Source organism: Nyctibius grandis, chromosome 19 (assembly GCF_013368605.1).
Source record: "Nyctibius grandis isolate bNycGra1 chromosome 19, bNycGra1.pri, whole genome shotgun sequence".
NCBI lineage: Eukaryota > Metazoa > Chordata > Aves > Nyctibiiformes > Nyctibiidae > Nyctibius > Nyctibius grandis.
The window spans coordinates 1099637-1124879 of NC_090676.1; the positions used below are offsets into that span (position 1 = coordinate 1099637).

Sequence of the window (25243 nt, forward strand, 5' to 3'; positions counted from 1 at the left end):
GGCCCCGCGGATTGGCCGGGGGGGCCGTGTCGGGGAGGCCGCGGCGGCGGCGGAGGCGTGGTCCCTGCCTTCAAATAGGCAGCGCGGCGCCGGCGGCGCAGACCGTGCGGCACCGCACAGCCTTTGTCTGCCCGGGCAGGGACCGTTCCCCCCCCTCAGCCCCTCACCCCGGCCCCTCTTTGCAGCCGACAGCGTGGGAGCCCCTCGCTGCCCGTGCCCACCGCCCACCCCGCGCCCCGGGGCCGGCCCGGAGGATGCCCGTCGAGGCTCTGCACGCCGGTGACGCCATGAAGGGGGTGACAATGACAGCGCCCTTCACCTCGGCCATGCCCGGCCGCGTCCTCCGCAAGGGCCCCGCGTACTTCCACCGGCGAGCCGAGCCGGGCGCCGGGAAGCCGAGCGCCGTGGAGAGGCTGGAGGCCGACAAGGCCAAGTACGTGAAGAGCCAGCGGGTCGCCAGCACCAGGCAGGAGCCGGTGAAGCCGCCGCTGCTCAAGGAACCCCTCGTCCCGCCGGCAGCGCGCCGGGCTGCGCTCACCCCCGGCCGCAGGGCACCCCCGGAGCCACGCCGCGCTGAGGTGGGTGGCCCAAAGACCTCCCTCGACCTGGACATCCTCAACAGCCTCATCACCCTCTGCGACAGCCCCTTCCCCAAGGCGGAGAGCCCGCGGGGCGCGGAGGGCAGGCGGAGGGCGGAGGGGGCTGGCACCGCGCCGCGGAGCCCTGCCACCGCCAAGCCCCCCGGCAGCGTGGCCGTGCGGAGGGTGGACGTCCACCCCTGCGGGGCTCCACGGGGCCGGGCGATGCCAGTACCCACGTCCCCCATCCCAGGGGGGCTGGCTGTGCCCACCACGCCGCACTCGCCCGCCCGCCCCGAGAGCGCCCGCCGGCTGCACCGCTCCAAGTCGGACCTGAGCGACCGGCTCTCGCGGGCCACCGCCGACCTCGAGCGCTTCTTCAACTACTGCGGCCTCGACCCCGAGGACGTGGGCGCCGAGCGCCTGGCCCGCGCCGCCTCCGACATCGTGTCCCTCAAGTTTCACAGCGTGAGCACGGCCAGCTCGGAGGGCGGCCGCTCGCCACCCAGCGCCGCCACGCCCGAGGGGCGGCCGCCCGACCGCGTGCCCTACGGCATCTCCGTCATCGAGCGCAACGCCCGCGTCATCAAGTGGCTGTACGGGCTGCGCCAGGCCAGGCAGCCCCAGCAGGTCTCCGACGTGTAGCTGTGATGGGTGCCAGGGACGGGGCTGCTCAGGAGGTGACACCGGACGGGGTGGGAGCCCGTGGAGGTGCTGGCTGTGCCCTGAGAGCAGCGGGGACCTCTCGGTGGTGACAGGACCCTGGTGCTGGCAGAGCCTGGGGTGGTGGCCGGGCATCCTTCCCGCTGGCTCTGGCTCCGGCACACCCCGCGCCAGGTCCCTGTGAGCCCGCGGGAGGGCAGAGGACACACGTGTCCCCGGGGTGTGCGGCTGGTCCCCAACACCCTCCCCTCGCCCCGTGTGCGGTCAGCACGCCTGCACTGCCGTGCTCCTCGCCAGCACCCATGGGTGGGGGGTAAGGGGCTGGTCCCCCCCTGCACGGAGCAGGGACACAGGGAAGGAGCTGCCCCCCTGCAGCCCCCACCAAGGTGGTGGCACTGCCCGGGGTGGGGGCCGTGTCCTGGCAGCCCCTGTGGTAACGCTGGGGGTCTGGGGGAGGCGGGGTGCCCTGCAGGGGGGCAACCCCCCCCCAAGCAGGGCTGTGTGTGACTGTGAGCGCTCGTGTCCCCTCCTGGGTGCCAGCGGGCGCACAGCTCCGGGCACGCTGCGCCCTCTTATTTATGAAGATGACGGTTACGGTGGTTTCTTCCTCATCTCTACTGTTTTTCCTGATGTTTGATATGTGCAAAAATTAATAATAATAATAATTATAATAACACAGACGGTTTTATTAAATCTCTGTGCTTTGGAGGCTCTGTGGGTGCTGCCTCGAGGCGGTGGAGGCCAGGATGGGGCAGGGACCCTCGGGGTGCCCATGGCTCAACAGGGGTTGGCGGTGCCGAGCAGACGGGTGCTGGTGGGAGCGATGGGTGCCAGTGGGAGCGATGGGTGCCATGCTGCAGCACCCAGCAGCTGGGTCCAGCAGGTCCCAGCAGACCCCCAGCTGGCAGATCCCCCTCCGTGCCGCAGCCAGCGCCATGCCAAGCTTACAGCTGGCAAAGCCCCGCCAAGCTTGGCCGAGCCCTGGCTCCTCGGGGGCTGCGAGATGGGGGTGGCGATAGCGGAGACCTCCCAGGCGGGCGCGAGGATACAAGTCGGTGCAGGGAGCGCTTTGAAGATGAAAAGCGCCCGGGTGTTCCCCCCTCGGCAGCCTCGTGCGGCACCGCGGGCGCTGCCCGCGCCGGTGAGGTCCCCTGGCATTCCCCACGTGGGCGGGTGGCTGCTGGGGAAGGTGCCACCAAAGCCACCAGTGCCTGTGCCCAAGGAGCCATACAAGGTCCAGCGCCCACCCCGGGGCAGCAGGTCTCATTTTTGAAGGGGCCAGAGCTGCTGCCACCCTGTCCCACCCCAACCAGCGCTTCCCCCGGCTCAGCCCCTGGGGCTCCCCCTGACGGGGGCTTCCACCCAGGACTTGGGGTCCCCAAAAAAGCCCTCACAGGGATGAAGGATTCCCCCCACCCAGCCCAGCTCCTGCGCCATGCACGGCCACCCAGAGCCGCTGCCCAGGGTGCGGGATCCGGGGGGACAGGCAGGTCTGGGTGCCCTGGTGAGCAGGACACGGGGAGCAGGACATGGGGACAGCGTCTGGCCCGTGAGTCAGGCTGATGGCGCGGGCTGGGGAGGAAGCGCACGCCCAGGGGATCCCTGATGATGGCACGTGGGGTGCCCACCGCCCTCCCCCCCTGTGCCGGGGTCCCCACGGGTGCCCCATGTGCAGGCAGGAGCTGCAGGCGGGAACTGGGAGAGGAAACTGGCAGCACCCCAGTCTGGGGGCCCAGACCCACCCCCCCGCCTGGCACACAGCCCCCCACCCAGGTGCAGCCGTGCCGTGCCGTGCTGTGCCAGCCGGGGTGGCCGAGGCCCGCGGCCGCACCGGGACGGTTGGTGCCTGGGGTGCCTCTGGCTGGGAGCGGGGTGAGGCTGGTGGGTGCCACCCCCCCCGCCCCGTGTTTTTCATTTTTTAATTACCCTGCTGATGAGCCAGCGCCAACTACGTCACGTGCTTTAATCACGGTTAATTAGCGGATGCCTCGGGACGGCGTGGAGCGCGGGGCGCCGGGAGCCTCCTCGCTGGTGCCAGTGCCAGTGCCAGCACCCTGCCAGCGGGTCCCACCATCCCCAGGTCCCTCACCCCACGCTGGGGTCCTGGCCCTGTCCCCCGGGAGCTGTGGCAGGGGCTGGGGTTGGGTGGCAGCGGTGCCTCTGCTCCTTGGCACCCCCATCTCCCTCCCTCCTTCCCCTGCCCCAGCTCAGACCCACCCCAGGACCCTTCCCACCGCCCCATGGCAAGCGCCTACAGTCACGGGGCCACCAGCCACCCCAGCCTGGGGGTCCCCAAAGACTCCCCCTGCTCCTCCCACCCACCCGGGGGGCTGGAGACACCTGGCCCCATCCTGTGAGGAGCAGTGCCTGTGCCATGCACACGGGAGGGGACGGCCCATGTCGCCCTGCATGGCCCCACCCGGGCAGGTGGGACAGCACCGGCCCCTCGCACTCATGGGGGCCGTTTGTGGCACGGGGACCCCCACCCCCTTTGGGGACCCCCACTCCCTCTGGGGACCCCCACCCCCTCCAGCTCCCCCAGTCCCACAGCGGGGGCTTTGCAATGCCCAAAAACACTCTGAAAAGGCAAAGACCCCGCTGCGCCTCAGAGGGGGCTTTGGAGGGGGGTCCTGGGGGGGTCTGGGACCCCCATCACTGTGGGAAGGAGGTGGCCCAGCCTCCCCCTGCGATGCACAGGGGTCTGGAGGGTGGGATAAACTGGGAAAAATAATAATTGAGGGCAAAGTTTCCCTGCAGCGGGCAGGAGGGCTCCGGGTCCCCCCGCTGTCCCCTCTGCAGCCCCCCTGGCCCCCTCCCCACCGTGCCAGGCTGGCAGCGGTCGCGGTGCTGTGCCAGCTGCCGGTGCTAGAAGGTGGCGGGTCGGATGAGCATGCGGGTGCCCTTCAGGGAGTAGCTGGGCCCCTGGAAGTGGTGCCAGCGGATGCCATTGAGCTTGCGGATGTTGTGCCGCGCCGGGTAGTAGATGCCGTTGAGGTTGGAGAGGCCGCAGGCGTCGAACCACCAGCCTGTGAGGAGAGAGCAGGGCAGGAGGGTGGCATCGCCGGTGGGCACCCGTCCTGGGTGGGCACCCATGGGTGTCCCCCGCTCCGCTCACCTCCCGACAGCATCTGGGCGCACTTGCAGAGGCAGTTGTCGTTGTCAGCGTCGCGGGTGCTGAAGCGGGTGCCCTGCGGTGCCATGCCGCTCTGCTGCCCGGCCGTGCCGCTGTACTCCTGCAGTGACAGCCTGCCGCCCGGCACGGCATGGCACAGCATGGCACGGCATGGCACAGCCGCCCTCAGTGCCAGCTGGCTGCTGCTGGGGAGTCCCAAAGCTCCTCAGCCCTGCTCAGGGGGGTCAGAGCCGTGGGATGCCAGGGCTGGCGCGGGGGGATGCAGGCAGAGCTCCCGCAGCTCCAGCTTGGCCGGGGTCTGGGGGGGCTTGTCCTGGGGGTCCCCATGGCCACAGCCGGGCAGGGGGGACAGCACCAGCCCCTCGCACTCCGTTTGTGGCACGGGGACCCCCACCCCCTCTGGGGACCCCCATCCCCTCCAGCTCCCCCAGTCCCTCAGTGGGGGCTTTGCAATGCCCGAAAACACACAGAAAAGGCAAAGCCCCCGCTGCGTCTCGGAGGGGCTTTGGGGGGGGTCCTGGGGGGTCTGGGACCCCCATCGCTGGGGAGGAGGAGCGGGTGGCACAGCAATGTCCCCCTGGCACTCTACCGAGCCAGGAAATCCCAGCGAAGCCCCGTGTGATCCAGCACCCCCAGGGCCATGCACCTCCCCGGGGCACCGCAGCCAGCCCTCGCCCGTGGCCACCGCTGCCCGGAGGGGCTCGGGGACCACCGGAGACGGGGAGGGCTGGGCGGCCGCCCCCGCCGTGCCTCTCTCCTACCTGTACCGCTGCCGCTCGCTCCCCAGCTGGAATTTCCCGTAGTGGGCATAGACCTGGCCGCCCTCCCAGTCCCGCAGCTCGACGCGCAGGGCGTAGGGCGCCTGGCTCGTCAGGAGGTGCACGGCCTCGTTACCCAGCCAGTGCTCGCCCGCCGCGTCCCCAAAACCCTGCGGGAGCAGCGGGGCAGGTGAGCGCGGGGTGCTGGGGGTCCCGTCCCCGCCCCCGGGTGGGTGCAGACCTGCTTGTACTCCCTCCAGCCCCTCTGGAAGCTGAGGCTGCCGTTGGTGCGGAGCTGGATGACGGTCCAGCCCCCGCGGTCCGTCTCCATGTCGCAGTACGCCTGCAGCGGGGACAGCGGGACGGGCTGCGGGGCTCGGGGTACGTGTGTGTCCCCCCCCCGGGGCTGGGCAGCTCAGCACGGGTGCTGCATGGGGGCTAGAGCTTGCCAAGGGGCTGGCGAGTGTGCCCAGTGCCTGGCTGGGGGGGGTCTCTCCTCCTTTGGTGGCCGTGGGCAGGGGTGCTCACAGGTGGGCTGTGGGGGTGCCCTTAAAATACATTTTATCCCCCCCCACCTTCACCCCCCGAGGCACCTCAGCCCCTGTGGCCACATGGGGTGGGGGCACTTCCCTGGCATGAGGGGTTGGGACGTGCCCAACCTGCAGGGACACCTGCTGTGGTGTGGGGCTGGTGTGCTGGGGGGGGCCCAGGGCCAGCAGCACCCTGGGGTGCCACGGTGGGAGCCCTCTCGGGCTGCGCTCACCTTTTTGGGCTCGCTGAGGTTGGCGATGTGGAGGGTGTAGACGCCGCTGGCACGGATGCCGGCCCGGCGCGCCTCGGCGCAGTCCTGGAAGAGCTGCTCGTGCCCAGGCAGCGGGGCTGTGGCAGAGGGCACGGTGAGATGGCAGCGGCCCCACGGTCCCACCTGCCTTTGTGGCTCTTCCCCCTCCCTTCGGATGCTTTTGTGCCCACGGATTATTTTTCTTTCGCCCGCATCGTCTCCCTGGAGTGCACCAGGGCCACCGCCAGCCCGAGCCGGGGGACAGAGTGGGGACATGGACCCTCCCCAGGGCTGGTTTTTGGGGCAAAGTCACCCACACCCGAGCTGAGCACGGGGACCCCACACCTCCACGGGAAGGGGGCGAGGAGCTCGCCCGCTGCCCACACCCTGCCCGCACCCTGCCCGCGCCCCGGCTCACCTCGGCCCTGGCTGACCAGGCGCACCAGGCTCTGCACCGACTCGAGGAGCCGGAGCTGCTGGCGCTGGAGCAGGCTGGCGTTGGCGCTGGCGGCCAGCAGCGACTTCTCCAGCTCCTCGATGGCCCCGCTCTGCCGGCTCACCAGCCGCCGCAGCTTCTCCTTCTCCGAGCGGGCCCCCGCCGCCTCCGCCTCGTGCTTCGCCTCCATCTCCAGCACCCGCACCTCCAGGACGCTGCGAGGGGCAGGCAGCGGTGACGGGGGGCTGTGCCAGGGCAGTGGGCAGCAGAGAGGACCCAGCCCCGGCTGCGGTGCCCCGGCACGTCTGTGGGGACCCAAAGCTGTCCCCGTCCTCCGCCGTGCCCAATTAATCGCCCCCCGCCTGGCACCTCTGGGCTGTGCTTAGCTAAGGGGAGCCCAACCCAAGGGGCAGCGCTGGGGCTGTGCTGGGACCCCAGCCAGCCCCTGGAGGGGTTCAAGCCCCCCAAAGTGCAGCCACATTCCTGGGGCAGGAGCCACCAGCCTTCCGCTGGGCTCTGGGTGCCAGGGGGGGTCCCTGAGCCACCCCAGCCCCTACTTGTTCCTGTTGTGCAGCTTGTGGATCTCGTTGGTCTGCAGCAGCAGCTGCTTCTCCAGCTTGGTGGTGGACAGGGAGTTCTCCTGCAGCTGCGCCTCGATGCGTGACGTCTGGTTCAGCACCTGCCCCGGGAGCGTCGGTGTGAGCAGCCGCGGCCACGCCACGTCCCCGGTGTCACCGGGCTCGCGGCTCCGGGCACACAACCCCGGTGCCGCCGCACACCGGTGCGTGCAACCACGGGGCATCGCAATAGGGAGACTGTGTGGTGGTGGGGACACGTGTGCCACGCACCCCAGCCACCCCGTACCTGGGCCTCCACGTCGGTGAGCTTGCGGCTCTGCTGGGCGCTGCGGTTGAGGAGGGTGCTGCCGATCTCCAGCACGGTGGCGGTCTGGTTCTGCGCCGCCCTGTGCCGCAGCCGCGCCAGCTCCGGCCTCATGCTCGTCTGGATGTAGCTCTCCAGCTGCGGAGGGGAGCGGGCACGCGGTGGGTCACCCGGGGAGCTCGTCGGGTCCTCCCTCGGCACCCTGGCTGGCACAGGCGCCAGGCACATCCCTGGTGGGCATGACCCACCTCACGGCCCTTCGAAGCTTATCAGGAGGACGGAGAGAGGTGCCCGGAGGCTGCTCTGCCATGGGGCAGCACCAGCTGCCAAGGTACCCGGGCTGCAGTGCCAGCCGCTTTCCTCATGCCAGGACCTGGCACGGGCTTGTGTGTGCCCAGCTCTGCTGGCAAGACGGGGCTGCTGCCCATCTGGGGGGCCTGTGCCGAGCAGGGAGCGGTTGGCATCAGCTGCCAGCCCCCAGCCATCAGTTTCCCAGGGCTGGGGACACGGCGGGTCGGGGGGCACCGTGGGCCGGGGAAGGTGGGTGTGTGGCGCTGGGGGCTGGGGAGCAGGCGGCTGCGGACGCAGCTGAGATTCGCTTCCGCTTTCCCAGCCCGGGGGCAGCCGCCTTTCCCAAAGGCTTTGCTATTTCTGGCCGCCCCGCCACGAGGTTCCCACTCGGCCCCTCCTCGGGGCGATGGCCTCGCCGGGGGCACGGTCCCTCGGCGGGGGCCGCGGGGAGCGGAAAGGGTCGCGCTGCCGCCCACGCTGGGAAAGGGGCCCCGCGCCGGGCAGCCCCCGGGAGCGAGAGGGGACGGGGCTGCCGGGCTCCCTCCACCCCACAGATCCCACCATCCCCCGGGTCCTGCTCCCTGCCCGATCTCCCAGCACATCCTCGTGCATCCCGCGGGTCTCTGGACCGGGTGGGACCGGCCAGGGTGACATGGCACCGTGCTGGGTGGCACGGCGCTGTCCCGGGTGGCACGACACTGCTGGGCAGCACGGTGCTGTCCCGGGTGGCACGGCGCTGTCCCGGGTGGCACGGCAATGTCCCGGGTGGCACAGCACTGTCCCGGGTGGCACAGCACTGTCCTGGGTGGCACGGCGCTGTCCCGGCTGGCACGGTGGGCAGGCAGCGGTGCTGGGGTGACGGGCACGGGAGCGGGGCCAGGGCGCAGGGCTCCGCTCTGCACTTGTTTGCTCACAATGAAACCTCACCGGCAGCAGCGGGGCCCCGTCCCCTCCTCTCCAGCCCCAGCAGCGGCGAAGCCATCACCCCACCGCCAGCACCCACGGAGGGTGCCAGGGCCGGGCACCCCGGCTGGCGCTGCCCCGGGGATTTTCCCTCGCGGGGAGAGGTCGGGGAGCTGCGTCTGGAAAGCATTTCCCTGAGCTGAGTGATTGCTGGAGAGTTTCCCTGTACCCACGTCGTTAATCTTGTTGCTTCACAGGCTCGGGGAGGCCTTTCCTCCCTCGCAATCTTGCTGCTGCTTTTTTTTTTTTCATTTAAAAATAAACATATCTCGGAGCCCGAGGGCAGCACATACCCGTGGAAAAGGTCAGGCTGGCACGGGGAGGGCTGAGAGCAATCGCAGCGATAGCCCCAGCTCCCGGCCCTGGCAGCTCCCCGGGGCTGGAGGGGGGCACAGCGGCCCTGGGTGGCACGGGGGACCCGAGTGGGACAGGAGGGCTAGGAGCTGCGATCGCCCTCCCTTCGCCCCACGGGTGCCAGGGTGAACCGGGCTCACCTCAGAGGGGCCCCACCAGCCTCATTCCTCCCTAAGAAGGGCAGAGTGGCTGGGGAGGGGGGACAATGGCGCTGCCAGTCACCCCAAAACGCCGCCCTGGAGCAGGAGGAACCCCGGCCACCCGCTGTCCCTGTGCTGGGCACCCATTGCCCACGGCTGGATGAGCCTGTGCTGCCTTCTTGCAGCCGCATCCCTCCCCTGTCCCCGTCCCCAGCCTGCCCCGGCACTTCTAAGCATCCTGCAAGCACCAGCTGGGGGGTCCCTGGGCCAGAGGTGGAGGCAAAGCCCCCCACCCACTGCCCGCACCCCTGCACCCATGCCAGGGTGAGCAGCACCAGCCCCCGTGCCCCAGAGCTGTTTGTTATTGAACTAAAATTAATTCCTCCCAAGATGGGAACAGCCGTGGGGACGGCAAGCAGAAGCCACGTGTCCCTGTGCACCGGGTCCTCACCATGTCCCTGTCCCCCCTGGCCATGGCTGGGGGTTGCACGTGGCTGGGTGGGGAGCGTGGCTTGGCACCCTGGTGCTGCCAGTGGGGTCCCTGGGGGGAGCTGGGGGCTGGGGGGGCCTGGGGAGCCCTGCGGGTGCCGGGGGGGTCTGCCCGGGCCAGGGCAGAGCAAACAGGGATGCGACGATGTTTACGATCTGTCCCCGAACCCGATGCCTCCTTCGAGCCCCGGGTTGTTTGTTCAGGCCTGGAGCTCGCCCAAAACAAGCCTCCCTGGGCAGCTCGGGTTAAATTAGGAAAGGCGAGGGACAGCGAGGAAAAAACGGGCTACGAGCTGCCTTTGGCGGAGGGGCCGTGCTGTGGGATGGGGTGGGATGGGATGGATGGGATGGGATGGGGTGGGATGGGATGGATGGGGTACCAGCCACCCGGTGCCCCCCACTGCCTCCTGCTCCTCGGGGCTGCAGTGTGGGGCACTGCTGCCCACAGCTGCCCACATGTGCAGCCCCACTTTGCCTGCGGCTGCGTGTGCCAGGGCACTGCCATGTGCACCTGCGGTGGGACCCCCCCTGGCCCACCACCTTCCTCAGCCATGCCCAAAGGCTGCCCTCGCCCCAAGAGAAGCTCAGAGCTGGCCTGGGCACCCAGGGCACAGGGACCTCAGGGCACAGAGACCCCAAGGCAGGGACCCCAGGACACGGGGACACCAAGAGCACAGGGATGCCAGGGCACAGGGACCCCAAGGCAGGGACCTCAGGGCGCAGGGACCCCAGGACAGGGACCCAGCACAGGGACCCCAGGACAGGGACCCCAGGGCACAGAGACCCCAGGGCACAGAGACCCAGGACAGGGACCCCAGGGCTGTGCCCGCACAGCAGACCCAGCAGGTCCCGCAGCGATGGAGATGCGCTGCCACCAGCCGGGTGCCCCCCAGGTCTGTGGCCGGGCTCACCCTCTCATCAGCGCGGGCACCCAGGGTACCGGTGCTGCTGGCTCCCGGGGGTGTGGGGTTTGTGGCCCCCCGGGGAGGGGTCCCCTGGGACGAGCTCTTCCCGGTGTGACGCAGGCAGATGGGGGCTGTGACGGCACCCGCGGGGCCTCGCCGAGGAAACGCTGCTTCCTGCCGTGGGCGGTGGGATGGGGTGAGCCGGGGTGGGGGCACCCCATGGGCATGCAGCCCTTCTGCTGTGGCACCCCGCCACCCCCCACCCTGCACCCTCCCGCTCGTGGGGGTGCCCAGGAGCTGCACGCTTGGGTGCTGGACGCGGACCCCCACCCATTTGCCTCCCCCCCACCCCTCACCCTACCTTCATCAGCCACTGGGTGCTGTTCTCCAGGACCCTCTCGAGGTGCCGCAGGCGCTGGGCAGCCCCGTGCGCGGTGCCAGCCGGCGCGTCCCGCTGCAGCGGCGCGTTACCGGGGCCGGGGGCGGCGGGGGCGGGCGGGCAGGGCACCGGGTCGGCCTCGGGCAGCACGAAGGTGTAGCTGCAGTGGCCGTGCTGCACCCGGTGGTACCGCCGGCGACCACCCCCCTCCGGTGCCCGCCGCTGGGCTCCGGCACCGCACACCACCAGCGTGGCACACGCCAAGGCCACGAGGGCCAGCGGCCGCATGGTGCGGGGGGTCCCGGTGGCACCGGGGTGCCCTGTGCCAGGACGGGTCAGCGGGCGCTCGCCGATGGGGCCAAACGCTGTGATATGGGCATCTCCTCCCTCTGCGCCGGCTCCGGCCGCTTTGGCCCTTTTATCGTCCGGCGAGAGGGGGGAAAAAAAAAGAAAAACAAAGGAAAAAATCTGTTTAAAAACAATACTTGTATCTTTTCGCTCGCCTCGGAGCCCACTGCGGGCAGATCAAGTTTCACACGTGATCTATAAATGTCTCGCAGTCCCCGTTCCCCCCCCCGGCTACACCCCCCCGGCCGGTCTCAGCGCAGCTCATTGCACCTCCCGGGGTGGGCAGCACCCAGCACCCAGCACCCAGCCCTCCCACCCTCCAGCCCCGGCACCCAGTGAGTAGCCCCCCATGAGCACCCGCAGGGACCCGCCGCCCCCCCGGACACCCCCGCCCCGCGTCCCGGCTATTTATAACGCAGGAGGGAGCCGGGACGGGATTTGGCTGCTCCGGCCACGGGACGAGCCCGTGGGGACCGGGATGGGGGCCGGGATGGGGGCCGGGATGGGGGCCGTGTCCCAGGCGGGGCTTGGCAAGAGCCAGACCCTGCGCAGGATTTGGGGTGCCCAGGGTTTGGAGTGCCCAGGGTTCAGGGTGTGCAGGGTTTGGGGTGCCCAGGGTTTGGGGTGCGCAGGGTTTGGGGTGTGCCGGGTTTGGAGTGCCCAGGGTTTGGGGTGCGCAGGGTTTGGGGTGCCCAGTGTTTGGAGAGCCCAGGGTTTGGGGTGCCCAGGGTTTGGGGAGCCCAGGGTTTGGGGTGCGCAGGGTTTGGGGTGTGCAGGGTTCGGGATGCCCAGGGTTTGGTATGCCCAGGGTCTGGGGTGCCCAGGGTTTGGGGTGTGCAGGGTTCGGGATGCCCAGGGTTTGGTATGCCCAGGGTCTGGGGTGCCCAGGGTTTGGGGTGTGCAGGGTTCGGGATGCCCAGGGTTTGGGGTGCCCAGGGTTTGGGGTGCTCAGGGTTTGGGGTGCCCAGAGTTTGGGGAGCCCAGGGTTTGGGGTGCCCAGGGTTTGGGGTGCCCAGGGTTCGGAGTGCCCAGGGTTTGGTGTGCGCGGGGTTTGGGGTGCCCAGCTCCCGGGCTGGGGGTCCACTGGGGGCTGGGACAACTGTGTGCCGGTGGCCGGGGGTCACCGTGGCTGCCAGCCTTGGTGCTGGATCAGATCTGGGCTGGGTCCCCTAGGAGGGGTCAGCCAGGCTGGCACAGGGGAGCGGGTGTCCCCGGGCAGGGGGGTGCCCACGCATCTCAGGCGAGGGGGATTTTCTCCCAGCACGGTGGGGGGCATGTGTCCCCACATGCCAGGCTGCTCCCACAGCCATGGGACCAGGGAAGGGACCCTGCTGCCATCCTGGTCACCGTGGGATGGCCGGGGATGCCAGAGCAGCTGGGGGGGGCACAGGCTGCAGCGCTGCCCAGCGAGTGGGGGGCTCCTTCCCCCCGAGGGACGCACCGGAGCTGCTGTGGGGTGGCTGGATGAGCCCCTCGGTGCTGCCCGGCGCGGAGCTGAGCCCGGGGTACCCACGGGGCAGCAGCCTGGGGACACGCTTGGGCACCCCAGGCTCAGCACCCCGGGTCTTGCCCCAGGGGACATTTTGGAGGGGGCTGCAGTGGCTGCTCCCACGTCCTGGCTGGGGGATGCAGGAGGCAGCAGCATCCCCTGCCCGGGCTCGCTCTGGCAGCAGCAGTTGCAGGATTTGCCCCCCTGTCCTGGACCAAATACGGCCAGAGTCACCCCAAATCCCTGCACCCACATCAGCTGGGGACAGACGCTGCTCCAGCCCTTCTGTGAGCCTGAGGACAGCAGGATTTGGCCCACGGTTGTGCCGGGGGGGGATGCTGAGCACTGGGTCCCCAGCAGGGTCCCCAGCCTGTGCCAGTGGCTGAGGATGGGGGACCACATCCAGCACCCCTGTGCAACCAGGACAGCGCGGGGACGCGGCATCCCCCAGCGCTGGTACCCAGACAGGCATCACCTTCATCAGCGGGGTCCGACCCCGAAACCAGCCCCATCCCACCCGTCTGGAGCGAGGGAAGGGACTGAGCAGGGAAAAATAGGGAAAAAAAAGGAGTTCCCCCCTCCCCGTGCCCCAGGGCATCGCTTTGGACACTGCAAATTAGATTTTCTGAAAAAAAAAAAGGAAATGTTTTACAGGCCATAAATTGTCTTAAAAGAAAATGGGAGGAGGGGAGAGAGGGGGGAGAAAATTGTGCAATTTGGTTGTTTTTTTTTTTTGTGGATGGAAAAAACAGGGGCGACATGGTCGGGGCACGGAGAGCGCCCAACCGGCCCTGCCGCGCCGCCCCGGTTCCCACGCCGGTGCCGCTAAGTCCCCGCGTGCGGTTCTGTCTTGGGCTTCTTCGGCCGCTTTTTGCCTTTATTTTTGGGTTCGGTTTTCTCTGGAAAAAGAAAAAGGAGAAAAGGAGGGGCTCGCTCGTCGGCCGGGCAGCAGGACCCTCCTCCCGATTTGGGGGACGGACCCCAGAGCGCTCTCGAGGTCACCAAACAGCAGCGTGGGTCTATGGGGGGGCGGCGGCGTGGACAGGGTGACACCGATGCATTGTCCCCCCCCCCCAGCTCCCATGGCCGGACCCTAAATCCTGATACCCCCAAAATCTGCAGGGATGGGCTGGGGGCAGCTGGAGACACCCCAGCTTCTCCCTGAGCAGGGAGAGGGGTGTTGGAGCAGGGTGGTGGCTGCACCAACACCCCGAGGCTGTGCCCCGCCTCTGCAGAGGGATGTAGGAAGGTGCTGCCCACCCTCATGGGCTTGCACGGGACCCCCGGAGGGTTTGGGTGCTGTGGGAAGCTGGGTGCCCTCAGGGTGAACCCAGGGATGGGTGCTGATGGTGTCCCTGGGGATGCCGTCACCCTCCGGCTCCTGGCGTGGCTGGACGAGGGGTCAGTGCCGAGATGCCAAACCAGGGCGCAGGATGTGTGCCAGGCTCCGATGGGGAGGGGAGCCCATGCCGGGGTGCCCAAAAACCGGGCACCTTCACCTCCTCTTCTGCCCTGGCCACCACCACACCCTCTCCCAACCCCAAGCTGGTGACATGGTGGGATCCAGTGGCACGGTGGGACCTGGCGCTGCTGTCACCGACCCTTCCCGAGGGCTCCGGCTCTCCCTCTGCCCAGCTCTGTTTTTCGGCTCTGATCTCCCAGACAGTTGCCACCCACAGAGGAGCGGGCACAGCACGAACCCCGCGCGTCTGGCAAGCGCCGCAGACGCACCAGGCGGATTTACAGCGGCGGGAGGGGGTTTGTGCCGCGGCCAAGCACGGATGCTTCTCCCCTCCGGTTGCCCGGGCATGGCTCAGAAGTGGTGGCACAAATGTCCCCTCGCACGGCCGGCTCCTGCTGCCTTCCCCGGCTCGCCCGGGCTGGGGGTGTCTGGGCTGCATCAAGCGAACTCGCCGTCCTCCTCCAGCATCTGGATCCCATAAGCCGGGCGGGCAGGAGCCCGGGAGCGAGGGCAGACGCCCGCTCTGCCGTGGCGGGGACCTGCCCGGGGGCTGGTGGCCAGGGCACGAGGGGCTGCCCTCTCCAGGGCACCAGGGCTGCTCGTGGGGCACTGAAGGGATTTCCCTCCACCTTCTTGGGGCCAGACCTCTCTCTCCGGAGCCGATCCCAGATAGCAGCCTTGAGAGAGGAGCCCCGCCATTCCCCGAGCCCATCACCATGGCCTCAGGGCTCCTGGCACACAGGAGCGGGTGCCCAGGCAAAAGCTGTGAGGCCAAGCGCTTTTCCAGGGTGCCGTTGCCTTCCCAGCCACCCCACGAGACGGGGCACCTCCGAAGCGCCGGCACCGCGGTCCCCGCCGTGCGCCAGGCAGGGCTGGGCGCGGGCACGGTGCCGGAGCAGCCTGTCCTCCCACGCCACATCAAACTGTCACCAGCTCGCCAGGTCCGGAGCCGGCGCAGCCCAGCGGGGAGGGGAACAACCCCCCCCCCAAATCGATGCCACCTGGCGCCCCGAAGGGGAAGGGAATCAGCTCCTCCGTGCTGTCAGCGGGAAAATATTCCGATGATTGATGGTGCTGAGAGGCAGCCGCTCTCCTGCCCGCCTGGCCCCGGCCCCAGCACGCACGGCTGCTGCTGGTGCCCCCCTTTCCCCATCCTTTTTCTCCCCCTTCCCCGCGCCGCCCTTGGCCCCCGCCGCGCTGGCGGTGCCGGCCCGTGGCACGCAGCGAACCGCAAACCCGGGGCCACCGCCTCAGATCTCCGTCCAGGCCCTACAGAGCCGTATCTCATGCGATCCCCCCCCCGCTTTCTGCCAGTTATTAAGCGGAGATTTATTAGAACAGCTTCGGTCCAGCCGGTTGCATCCAAAAAATGACATCAGCCGCCTCCCGGTTCCCATCGCCAGCCCTGCGCCCACGCCGCCCGGCCGGACCCCGCGCCGGGGCTGGGCACTGCCAGAGGTGATGGGGACCCTCGTGCCAGGGACCCCCCGGGCTGGGGGACACGGTGCTGCCTCAGCAGGAGGAGGCGTGGGAGCAGGGGCAAACATCTGCCAAGGAGGAGGACCCTGCCCTGGGGAGGGGTCTCCAAAAGCTTTGGCCATCAGAAACCCCCTGGGTGATGCCCTCCATGGGCACCCACAGTGTTTTGGGGGCTCGGAGGCTTTTGCAGACCCCCCCCCCCACGGGTCTCACCCCTCGTTATTCCCAACTGGGAGGCACAAAGCCCCGGCCGTGCCGTGGCGGGACGGGAGCCGGAGCTGGGCAGCCCCGTCCCGCTGCGGTGGCTCACGTCAGCGCCCGTCCCAGCGCGGCGGTGGCAGGGGACGCCGGCCGGTCCCGGGGACAGCCGGGTGGGAGCAGCCAGCCCGACGTGCTGCCCCAGGGGTCCCCGTGGCCAGCGCCAGCGCTGGGGCTGCTCAGCACATGTGCCTCAGGCGGTGGCTTTCTCCAGAACTGCCCGGTCACAGCCACCAGCCCCCGAACGCTCCGGAGCTGCCAGCCAGGCTCAGCGGGCACTGCGGGGCTGCCGCCGCTGCCCCCCTCCCGCAGCACCCCTTGGGGGTCCCACCGGAGGGCACGCAGCCCCCCCGGGGCCGGGGTGCGGGCGCTCACCTCCCGGGCAGTGCTTCCTCATGCGGCACCTCCTGGTCTCCAGCAGCGCGGGGCAGGCGGTGCCCTCGTCCCGGGCGGCCCCTGGCACCTCCCGTACCCGCGTCTCCACACCCCACTTGCAGCCGCAGGTCCGGCCCTCGTGGGTGCAGGCGCTCCACTCGCCCCAGGGCCCCGGCTCGCACGTCTCTGTGGGGACAAGGGGTGCAGGGTGAGGGTGACCGTGTGGCAGCGGGCATGTCCCCAGGGGCACCGGGTGCGGGGGGCTGCTTACCTTGGCACTCGCGGGTGCCGGGCTGCGGCGTGGTGCTGGGGGGGCACTGCCGAAAGCACTGGCCCTTGTGCAAGTAAAACTTGTCCTTGCACTTCATGCAGAAGTCTCTGCTGAAGCAGCTCTCGCAGCTGGGCGACCTGCACTCTGCCAGGAGGGAGGGAGGGCTCAGCCGGGCAGCCCTGGCACCCACCAGGGACCCCAAAGCCCTTTGCCAACCCGCAGAGTCTGGGCTGCAGCTCAGGGTGGGGGGAAAAGGGGAGGAAGCCCACGGCGCTGGGACCCGCAGGGCGGTGAGGGGACGCGGGGGGCACTGTGGGGGGAGGCTGGCACGGGACGTACTTGTGCATCTGTTGACCTCCAGCCCCCGCACGCCGAAGTAGCCGGGGGGGCAGGTGTGGATGCACACCCCGTACTGGCGGATGCCGTCCCTCCAGATGAGCAGGAAGAGGCGGTGGTGGCAGGTGATGCAGCCGTTGTCCTCGGAGCACAGGACGCAGCCCGTGCAGTTCTCCAGCAGGCCGGTGCTGGCTGCGGGGACAAACGACGGGGACGGGCTGTGCCAGGGCTGTGCCAGGGCTGCGACGCATGGCACAGCACGGCCGAGGCTCTGCGGAGGTCCCCAGCCCGGTGGCAGCCCCTCTCTGACCCACGGGGGTGACAGAGCTGTCCCATCTCCCCGCAGACACCTCCCCACCTCTCTCCGCTCCCCCCAGGCTGGCACAGCCACCGCTCCCCGCTGCTCCCAGGGACCAGGACGGGGTGCAGCCCCCGCCACCCTGCAGCCCCCGGCGGGGCCCGCGGAGACCCCACCGACCACTGCTCCCCCCCGAGCCGGCTCCCTGCGCCCCGGGAAAAGCAGCCTGGAGAGGTGCTCCTGGCACAGGGGGACTTCGGGAGCGGGGCAGCTGAGCCCCGAGCGCTGGGGGCTGCCCGTGCCCGGTGCCTTTCGCACCCCCAGGCTGGCTGGGCATCTCCGTATGGGGCCACCCAGCTCCTGCATGCAGGAGGCTGATGCCACCGCTGTGCCCTGAAGCGCAGGGTCCCACGAGCGTCCCTGGCAGTGCCAGCAGCACCGGGGCCGCGTGCTCAGGGCCCAGCTCCATCTGCCAGCAGCTCTTGGAGCATTAAGATGTGTTTTTGCCCACAGTGAGGGCCTGAGGAGGCGGCTGGCCTGGGCAGAGCCCAGAGCCAGCAGCTGGGACACGCAGGGGCTGGCGCAGACCCCTGGCTCCAAGCCCTGGAGCAGCTCTGGCCCCCCTGAGCCGCAGCGCTGGGTGCTGCCTGGCACAGGGGCAGGATTCAGCCCCGGGAGCCATCCCTGGCCCTGATCCTCTGCGATCCCAGGAGCCGACAGCACGAGGGCCCCATGGCGGCGGGGGCAGAGGGGCTGGGGGAAGCAGCGGTGGGGAGCTGGGGAAGCCGGGGGAGATGCTGGCAGGCGACACCGCGCAGCCCCCTGTGCTGGTGCCCGGAGCAGCGGTGCCACACAGCTGGCTCATCCTGGTCCCCTTGCCAGGGCGCATGGCTCGGGACGGCGGCATGGCACAGCACGGCACGGCACGGCACGGCCGGGAGCCTTTGTTAGGGCTGCGTCTGCCTGGAGCGCGCTAACGAGGCACCTTGGATCCATTAAGTTGTTATGGTCTCTGTTCCATGTTTACCAAACGCTGACAACATTCGCGTTCCCGGCTGCAGCTGGGGCGGCTTCCCTGGAGACCCGGGGATTTACGAGCCTCTCGCCCTTCCCTCATTCTTTTTGATGATGGTTTTTTTCTCGCCGCTCTCCCCCCAGCCCTCGTCTGGGGCAGGGAAGGTGGGGACCGTTCCTGTCACCGGCTTTAAAAACAGCCCCGTGGTGCGGAGCTGGGGGACGGCTCGGATGGATCACGCTCCTCTGCCCCATGAGCTTTGGGGCCACCGGCGTGGCACGTGCCTGTGCCACCGGGAGCGATGCCGGGGACCCACCATGGAGCTGGCAGAGGGCTGTGCCGCACAACGGGACGTGGCTCACGCCAAAACCGTGGGACTGGGGAAACCAGGGTCACCGGGTGGGTTCGCCTCCCCCTGCCCAGCGGCTGTGGCAGACCCGGGGCGCAGGGCCGAGCTGGGATGGGCACCGGGCAGGCGGCACACAGGGTACCAGGGTGCCCATGGGGTACCGGGGTGCCCAGACAGGCGCTCCCTGCCTGGGCTGTGCTGGGCACCAGTGCGTCATCACCCACCCTGAGCCCAGCTCGGCTGCCGTGGGCTCCGTGGGCACTGGGAGGCTCGTGGGCACTGGGCTGCATGGCCAGGGGCAGCTCCTGGCAGCAGTGGGGTGGCTGTGGGGTGCCGCAGCATCCCTCTGGGCTCCCGGCCCTCGAGGACCACGCTCACCCTTCTGCGCTGGTTGTACCAGGAGATACAACACGTGTTTGGGGCAGGGAGCTGTGGGCAGACCCCTGGGTGTCCCCGCGCATCCCGTAGCACTGGGTGGCTCTGCAGGGAACGCCGGCAGCCGGAGCACCGGCCCCGTGGCACCCTGAGCCCCTCTCGGTGCCAGGCTGTCCCCAGTCAGGGGCATTTTGGCAGCCCGCCTGGCCACCCGCACGAGCCCACGCACCCGCTGCCTCTGCGTGTCTTTAACGTGCAACAGCTGCCAGGAAAGCTCCAGCCCCCAGCCCCGAGTGCCCGGGTCCCACCGAGTCCTGTCCCTACCCTGGCACACAAAACCAAGCCACTCCTGGCACAGGGCTGAGCATCAGCCCCTGCAGCCGGCTGGCACTGCCCAGCACTGCCTGGCGAGGGCACACGAGCCGGTGCCCAACGGAGGGTTGCCCCTGCCTCGGCACAGCCCCGGCACACACCCTGCCCTTGCCCTGGCACCGAGCTGGTGCCTCTGCTCGGGGAAGGATGGGGCAGGGGCCAGGCGGTGCCCGCAGCGGCTCTGAGCATCCCTCCAGGACGTCTCACTCCCCGCGCACTTAATGCATGAAGCAGAGAAGGGAAATGCTGGGACACCAGCCCATCCTGCACCATCCCCGCTGTGCCCGGCTCTCCTGGGCTTGTGCAGCCTGTCCCCATGCCAGCCTGCGTCCCCCCAGTCCCCTGCCAGCCCCGAGGGCAGGGCTGGCGTGGGGCAGGCAATGCCGTGGGGCTTTGCCTCCTCTGTGCACCCCACGGCCAGCCCATGCGGGGACCGCAGCCGGTGCCCAACGAGTTGGGAGGATGCTCATGCCCGGCTCCTGCCAGCCCCGTGCCACACCTCGGGCAGCGCCAGGGCTGGCAGGGGAGGGCAGCCCCCGCGGGACCCGAGCGGGATGAGCACCGTACCTTGCTTCTTCCGCCGGTTCTGCGTGAGCATTTCCACGGAGCCGATGAATAACAGCACCATGAGTATTATCCACCGCATCTGGGCAGGAGTGATTGCGGGCAGGGAAGGAATCAAATCATCCAAGCGGCTGCTGGGGGCTCGTCTGCTGCCAGAGCCGGGCGAGGGGCGGTGGGGGGGAGCAGGGAGAGAGGCTCACACCATCCCCCGGGCACTGCCGCAGCCCCGCAGCCCCGCAGCCCCCCTTCAAGGTGCCATGAGCCCCGGGGACGCGGGGGCTGTCAGGCCAGGGGGGTGCTCATGGTGGCAGGGAAGTGCCGGCAGCTCCGGGGAGCTCTGCCTTTATAGCCGGTGCCAGCCCCCTCTCCTCACCACCCCCCCCCTGCAAAATAATAATAATAATAATAATAAAAAAAATTTCCCCAGCAGCAACAAAGCGACTCGCAAACGAATTGGCTGGAGTCCCCCCTGCCGGAGCGCTCCAGCCGCCACCTCGGCTGGGAACCGTCCCGCTGTCCCGCCGCGGTGCGACTGTCCCGCTGCCATCCCAGCGCCGGGGTCACGCCGGAGCCCCCTGCCATTTGGGGGGGGGGGGGAGAGGTGGAGCCAGAGGGGTGACGCTGCCTGAGCCAACCCCCCCCCACCCCAAGGCTCAGCCCCCCGCTCCCGGCCCTGGCAGCCCCCCCAGGGCTGAGCCCCCCCCCAGGGCTGAGCCCCGCCCCCAGGGCTGAGCCCCCCACCCCAGGGCTGAGCCCCCCCCCAGGGCTGAGCCCCCCACCCCAGGGCTGAGCCCCCCGGCCCGCCCAGAGCCGCGGTGGGTCCCCGGTAGCTCCGGCGGCGGCTGCGGATCTGCCCTCGCTGTCCCCAGGATTGCAGCTGACTCTGATTTTCCGAGCGGTGGGAGCTGAGCTGAGCCCAGCCGAGCTGAGCCGAGCCGAGCCATGCCACGCTGAGCTGAGCTGAGCTGAGCTGCTCCCGGCTCCCCCCCAGCCACCCACACCCCTTGCCCCACTCAGTGCTCCCCAAAACACACCCCAGGGGCCCTCGGTGTGCCCGGAGGGGGGTGCAGGACAGGAGGGGGAAGGAGCTTGACTGCTAAACCTCCCTCGCCGGGTACCCACAGGTGAGCCGTGGGTGCCAGGGCTGCGGGGTGGGAGCTCCATGTGCTCACACCATCGTAGCCTGTGCCAGGAGCCATGCCCTGGAGCAGCCTGGTGACCTCCCCGACCAGGGCTCTGGGACCAGTGGCCACCAGAGACAGCCCCGACAACAGCAAGTGCCAACCAGCACGTTGTGCCCCTCTCCTCGCCCTGGAGAGGGCACAGAAAGGGGCTTCTTGGGCACACAGGACCCCGCCACCCCCTGAGCACCCCCAGGACAGATGCTGACCCATCCCACACCCCAGCTGGCTGCGGGGCACAGGGAAATATAAGGGCCAAGAACTGGCTCCTGTCTTTTGGGGGAAAAGCCAGCGTTTCTGGAGCTGTGCCCAGGTGGCCCTGCCAGCGCGCTGCGGGCCCGCTCGCCCCACGGAGGTTGGGACCCCCTGAACGTCTCTCCCCGCCGCTCCCATCCGGCACCGCGGCCTTTCATTCCCAGAGTTAACGATTCAGACAACAAAGGAGCATTTTCAGACCCCTTGGGCCTCGCCATAGGAAACCAGGAGTAAAAACGGTTGGTTTAGGGTTTTTTTTCCTAATGCCAATATGAAATAAATTGAAAAATTACCCATAAAATGCAGGTTTTCAGCATCTGGCTCAGCCTCGCTCTCCATAAACAACACGGCGGCCCCATCACGGAGCTGTGCGGGCTGGGGGGGCCCGTGTGGGCACGGGCACGGCGGTGCCATCCCGGCACAGGGGCTGAGAAGAGGATGGGGATGGGGATGGTGTTGGGGATACCGGAGTATCTCCGAACCACGGCTGCAGGCGGCTGCGGATGATGGATGGGCACGGCCGGGGGGACCCGGCTGGGCTGGCACCCTGGCAGGGCTTGCGGCAGCCTTGTGGCGTGGAGGCTTTGCCAAGGCCAGCGGCGCTGCCGGTGCCAGGTCCCTGCCGGAGGGTGCCGGGTGTCCCCGAGGGAGCAGAGAAATCCTCTCGTTTGCCTGGATTTCGCTATTTATGACTATTCCTCTGAAAATTGCAGTGGGAAGGGAGGATGTGCTGTCTGCTGATTAATCAGGGCCTGTGACCCCTCTGCGGTGCCGGGAGGGGTTTCGGGGGGTGCCTGGCTGGCGGGGCCGGGGTGACTCAGGGGTGATGCCGGGGAGAAGCGGGGCTGAGCCCGCGGGCGCCGCTGGCAGCTCCCGGCTCCCTCACGCAGCCCCGCTCCACGCCAGCGCAGAGGGAATAAAATGTTCCTCCTCCGCCTTCCAAAGCGCCAGGGAGAAAGTGTCCAGAAAGATAATTCGGAAAGTTTGTTTGACACTCGAGCACGCTTTCATCTTTGGAAAAATCTTGGTGACCCTCCAAGGCAGCACCGCCTGCTTCCCGGCACGGCCGGCGCCCGGGGGCACGCACCCATGGCACCACCCAGGGGCTGGTTTTGGGGTGCCCAGGGCTCCTGGGGGGATGGCTTGGTCCTGCCGGGGTCACAGGTCAGGCAGGGATGCTGGCACAGGGATACTGGCACAAAGGATGCCAGCACAGGGATGCCAGCAGAGGGATGCCGGCACAGGGATGCCGGCACAGGGATACTGGTGCAGATACGGGCACAGGGATACCGGCACAGGGATGCCAGCACAGGGATACCGGCACAGGGATGCTCCTGGCCAAGGCAGCAAAGCGAAAATGCACTGGCTGGAGCTGGCTGGCAGCAGGGGGCAGGGGGGCAGAGGACCCCCCGGCCGAGGCAGGGCTCGAGGTGCCATGAGCTTCCCGCGGCGGCGAGGGCCGGGAGGGAGATCTGCTCCCGAGCGGGGGCCCTCGGGCATCCCGGGGGATGAATGTGGGTTTGATCAGGGCAGGGTTTGAGCGGATGGTAGTGGATAAGGAAGAAAAATGTTTGGCATTTGTCTCTGATCATACCGAGCCCAGATGCTTGGACGGTGGCAGCCCACTTCCCACAGGAATGGAAAGTCGCAGCCGCTCCCCGCGCCAGCTCGGCAGAGGCCCTTTCCCCCGCGCTTACGAAACGCCGGCTCCACCTCACGCCGCGGCCCTCGCCGGGCATCCCCACCCCACGGCACGGCCACCACCACGCGGGTCCCCGGAGGTGACACTGCCCGTGGGCCGCGCTCTGGTGGACGCCGAGCCCAGAGCTCAGGGAAACCTGATGGGAGAGGCCAAACCGGGGATCTCCTGCGGCCGGGTGCTCCCTGTGCCGGCACGTTGGGACCACCTGGGCCACCTGATGGGAAGCAGCGTGGCCGGAGCCGGTGGGAGGCAGCTCCAGCCTGCGGGCAGCCCGTGCCGGCACACGGAGCCGGTGAGGCCCCGTGTGTTGCCGCGATGCCGTTGGCTCTCCCCGGCGGGGAGCACGGCGTGAGGGCGGCTGACTTCATCTCTGGCGTCAGCCGAGCACGTGGAGCAGCCCGCGGCACGCTCCCGGCACGCTCGCGGCACGCTCTCCTCCTGCCACACTCCAGCTGGTCCTTGGTCTGTCCGCCCGCCGGTCCCGCTCCTCTCAGCGGGTTGTGGCACCCAGAGAGGTTTAAGGTTTGCCTTAAATCAAACCCTTCATCACGAAGCGAGCACCAGAGCTCCTGCTCCCCTCCGGCCAGGCGGCTCCTCCGGCTCGGCCCCGGCGCCGGTGCGGCTGCGCAGCCTCCGGGCACTCCGGCTGCCAAAACAGAAGCAAATCCCGAAGATGGAATTGGTGTCGAGCGGCGCCGAAGGCCGAGGGGCAGCGGGAGGAGGAGGAGGGAGATGGGAGGAGGACGGGGAAGGCGAGCGGCGAGGTGGGAGGGAAGGTTTGGTGTCGAAACCGAATTCCTCGTCTGTGCCAGCGGAGCAGATTTCCAGTGTTTATTTTATCTCTTTAGCTGAGCCCCTTTGAGGCAGAATATATTAAATGGCTTGACTTTATATAAAGGAATTAATTGAAACAATACTCCTGCTTCCCAGCCGCAATTTGTCGTGATTTCAGCCAAGAGTGGCCAGGCTCCTCGAGGTGGTGGGGACAGCCGCCGCCGCCGGCGCTTGTTCGCTGGTTATTGTTGACACATGTCAGCGTCGCCTTCCAATTTCCGTCCAGCTGCCGGAGCGGGGCGAGCACCGCGGCAGCTACGTGGGACGGGCTCGGCACCGGCCGGCACCGGCGGGCTGCGGGGAGGGCATCGCCCCGGCGCTGGGGCTCGTCTGCTGTAACGGGGCTGGTGGTTCTGGCTGAGCTGGGGTTTAGTGAACAAGTGTTGGGTCTTACACTTGGGCCACAACAACCCCATGCAGCGCTACAGGTCAGGGGAAGAGTGGTTAGAAAGAGCCCTGGGGTGAGCCAGTAGTGTGCCCAGGTGGCCAAGAAGGCCAATGGCATCCTGGCCTCTATCAGGAATAGTGTGGCCAGCAGGACTAGGGAAGTGATCGTCCCTCTGTACTCGGCACTGGTGAGGCCGCACCTCGAATCCTGTGTCCAGTTGTGGGCCCCGCAATTCAAGAGAGATGTTGAGGTGTTGGAGCGAGTGCAGAGGAGGGCGACCAAGCTGGGGAAGGGTCTGGAGGGTCTGACCTATGAGGAACGGCTGAGGGAGCTGGGGGTGTTTAGCCTGGAGAAGAGGAGGCTCAGAGGTGACCTTAGTGCAGTCTACAACTACCTGAAGGGAGGGTGTAGAGCAGTGGGAGTCGGCCTCTTCTCCCAGGCAACCAGCACTAGGACAAGAGGACACAGCCTCAAGCTTCGCCAGGGGAGGGTCAGGTTGGACATTAAGAAGCATTTCTTCTCATGCAAGGGTCATTAGCCATTGGAAGGGGCTGCCCAGGGAGGTGGTGGAGTCACCATCTCTGGATGTGTTTAAGAAAAGCCTGGACATGGCTCTTAGTGCCCTGGTCTAGTTGCCATGGTGGTGTCAGGGCAATGGTTGGACTCGATGATCCCAGAGGGCTCTTCCAACCTCATTGATTCTGTGATTCTGTGATTTCTCGGGCAGACGTGGGGTTTGGGCAGCGCTCACAGGTAGCCGGGAGATGGGGATGGTGGAACGGGGCGAGCTGTGGGAGGAGGGAGGATGCTCTCCCTCGCTGCGTGAACCGTCACGCTTAGACCTTGGTGTTCACCGGAGAAGGTGAAAGGAGGAGATGGCCGTGAGGATTGGGGGTTGTTGAAGGTTTTATTCAACTCCTCCCCAGCAGCGGGTGGGCGTCGGGGCAGGGTCTCTGCAGAAACCCCCCCCAGCCCCAGCGTCCCCCCCGACACCGAGCGCCGTCCTCTCAGCCGACATCCGTCCCCATCCCACGTGTGCCACGGCAGCTCTGCCAGCTCTACGTGTCCGCCGAGGAGCAGCTGAGCTGGCAGGACAAAACAAAAGCAAACACAACGGTGAGAAGTCCCCGACGTTGAACG

The 25243-nt window shown here is 68.4% G+C and overlaps 3 protein-coding genes across 4 annotated transcripts; 1 reads left to right on the plus strand and 2 right to left on the minus strand.

Moving 5' to 3' along the window:
• The first annotated feature begins 254 nt into the window (after positions 1–254).
• Positions 255–1223, plus strand: FAM110A (family with sequence similarity 110 member A). The gene has a single exon (XM_068416389.1). It carries the CDS (start codon positions 255–257, stop codon positions 1221–1223), a length of 969 nt encoding a protein of 322 aa, XP_068272490.1.
• A 1962-nt stretch (positions 1224–3185) lies between these two features.
• Positions 3186–11345, minus strand: ANGPT4 (angiopoietin 4). 2 transcript variants are annotated; one of them, XM_068416117.1, is made up of 9 exons: positions 10735–11345; positions 7214–7369; positions 6907–7028; positions 6332–6564; positions 5896–6011; positions 5374–5475; positions 5136–5302; positions 4357–4487; positions 3186–4267 (listed from the first exon to the last, which is right to left on the minus strand). In XM_068416117.1, exons 1-9 carry the CDS (start codon positions 11038–11040, stop codon positions 4107–4109), a joined length of 1494 nt encoding a protein of 497 aa, XP_068272218.1. In that variant the 5' UTR covers positions 11041–11345; the 3' UTR covers positions 3186–4106. The 2 variants fall into 2 exon arrangements, with proteins under 2 accessions (XP_068272218.1, XP_068272219.1); XM_068416118.1 differs by lacking the exon at positions 5374–5475.
• A 2069-nt stretch (positions 11346–13414) lies between these two features.
• On the minus strand, positions 13415–19825 carry RSPO4 (R-spondin 4). The gene is made up of 5 exons (XM_068416388.1): positions 19747–19825; positions 16774–16962; positions 16435–16578; positions 16164–16349; positions 13415–13488 (listed from the first exon to the last, which is right to left on the minus strand). Exons 1-5 carry the CDS (start codon positions 19823–19825, stop codon positions 13415–13417), a joined length of 672 nt encoding a protein of 223 aa, XP_068272489.1.
• Positions 19826–25243: the final 5418 nt, after the last annotated feature.

Excerpts from the sequence above, each read along its gene's own strand:
- FAM110A (XM_068416389.1), top strand. The coding sequence starts at position 255 with ATGCCCGTCGAGGCTCTGCACGCCGGTGACGCCATGAAGGGGGTGACA.
- ANGPT4 (XM_068416117.1), bottom strand. The coding sequence starts at position 11,040 with ATGCGGCCGCTGGCCCTCGTGGCCTTGGCGTGTGCCACGCTGGTGGTG. Across the intron at positions 5,476-5,895 it reads ACCTCAGCGAGCCCAAAAAG|GCGTACTGCGACATGGAGAC; the intron begins GTGAGCGCAGCC and ends TCCCCGCTGCAG. Across the intron at positions 4,488-5,135 it reads AGCGAGCGGCAGCGGTACAG|GCTGTCACTGCAGGAGTACA; the intron begins GTAGGAGAGAGG and ends GCCGGGCGGCAG.
- RSPO4 (XM_068416388.1), bottom strand. The coding sequence starts at position 19,825 with ATGCGGTGGATAATACTCATGGTGCTGTTATTCATCGGCTCCGTGGAA. Across the intron at positions 16,579-16,773 it reads GGAGGTCAACAGATGCACAA|AGTGCAGGTCGCCCAGCTGC; the intron begins GTACGTCCCGTG and ends CCCTCCTGGCAG. Across the intron at positions 16,350-16,434 it reads CGGCACCCGCGAGTGCCAAG|AGACGTGCGAGCCGGGGCCC; the intron begins GTAAGCAGCCCC and ends TTGTCCCCACAG.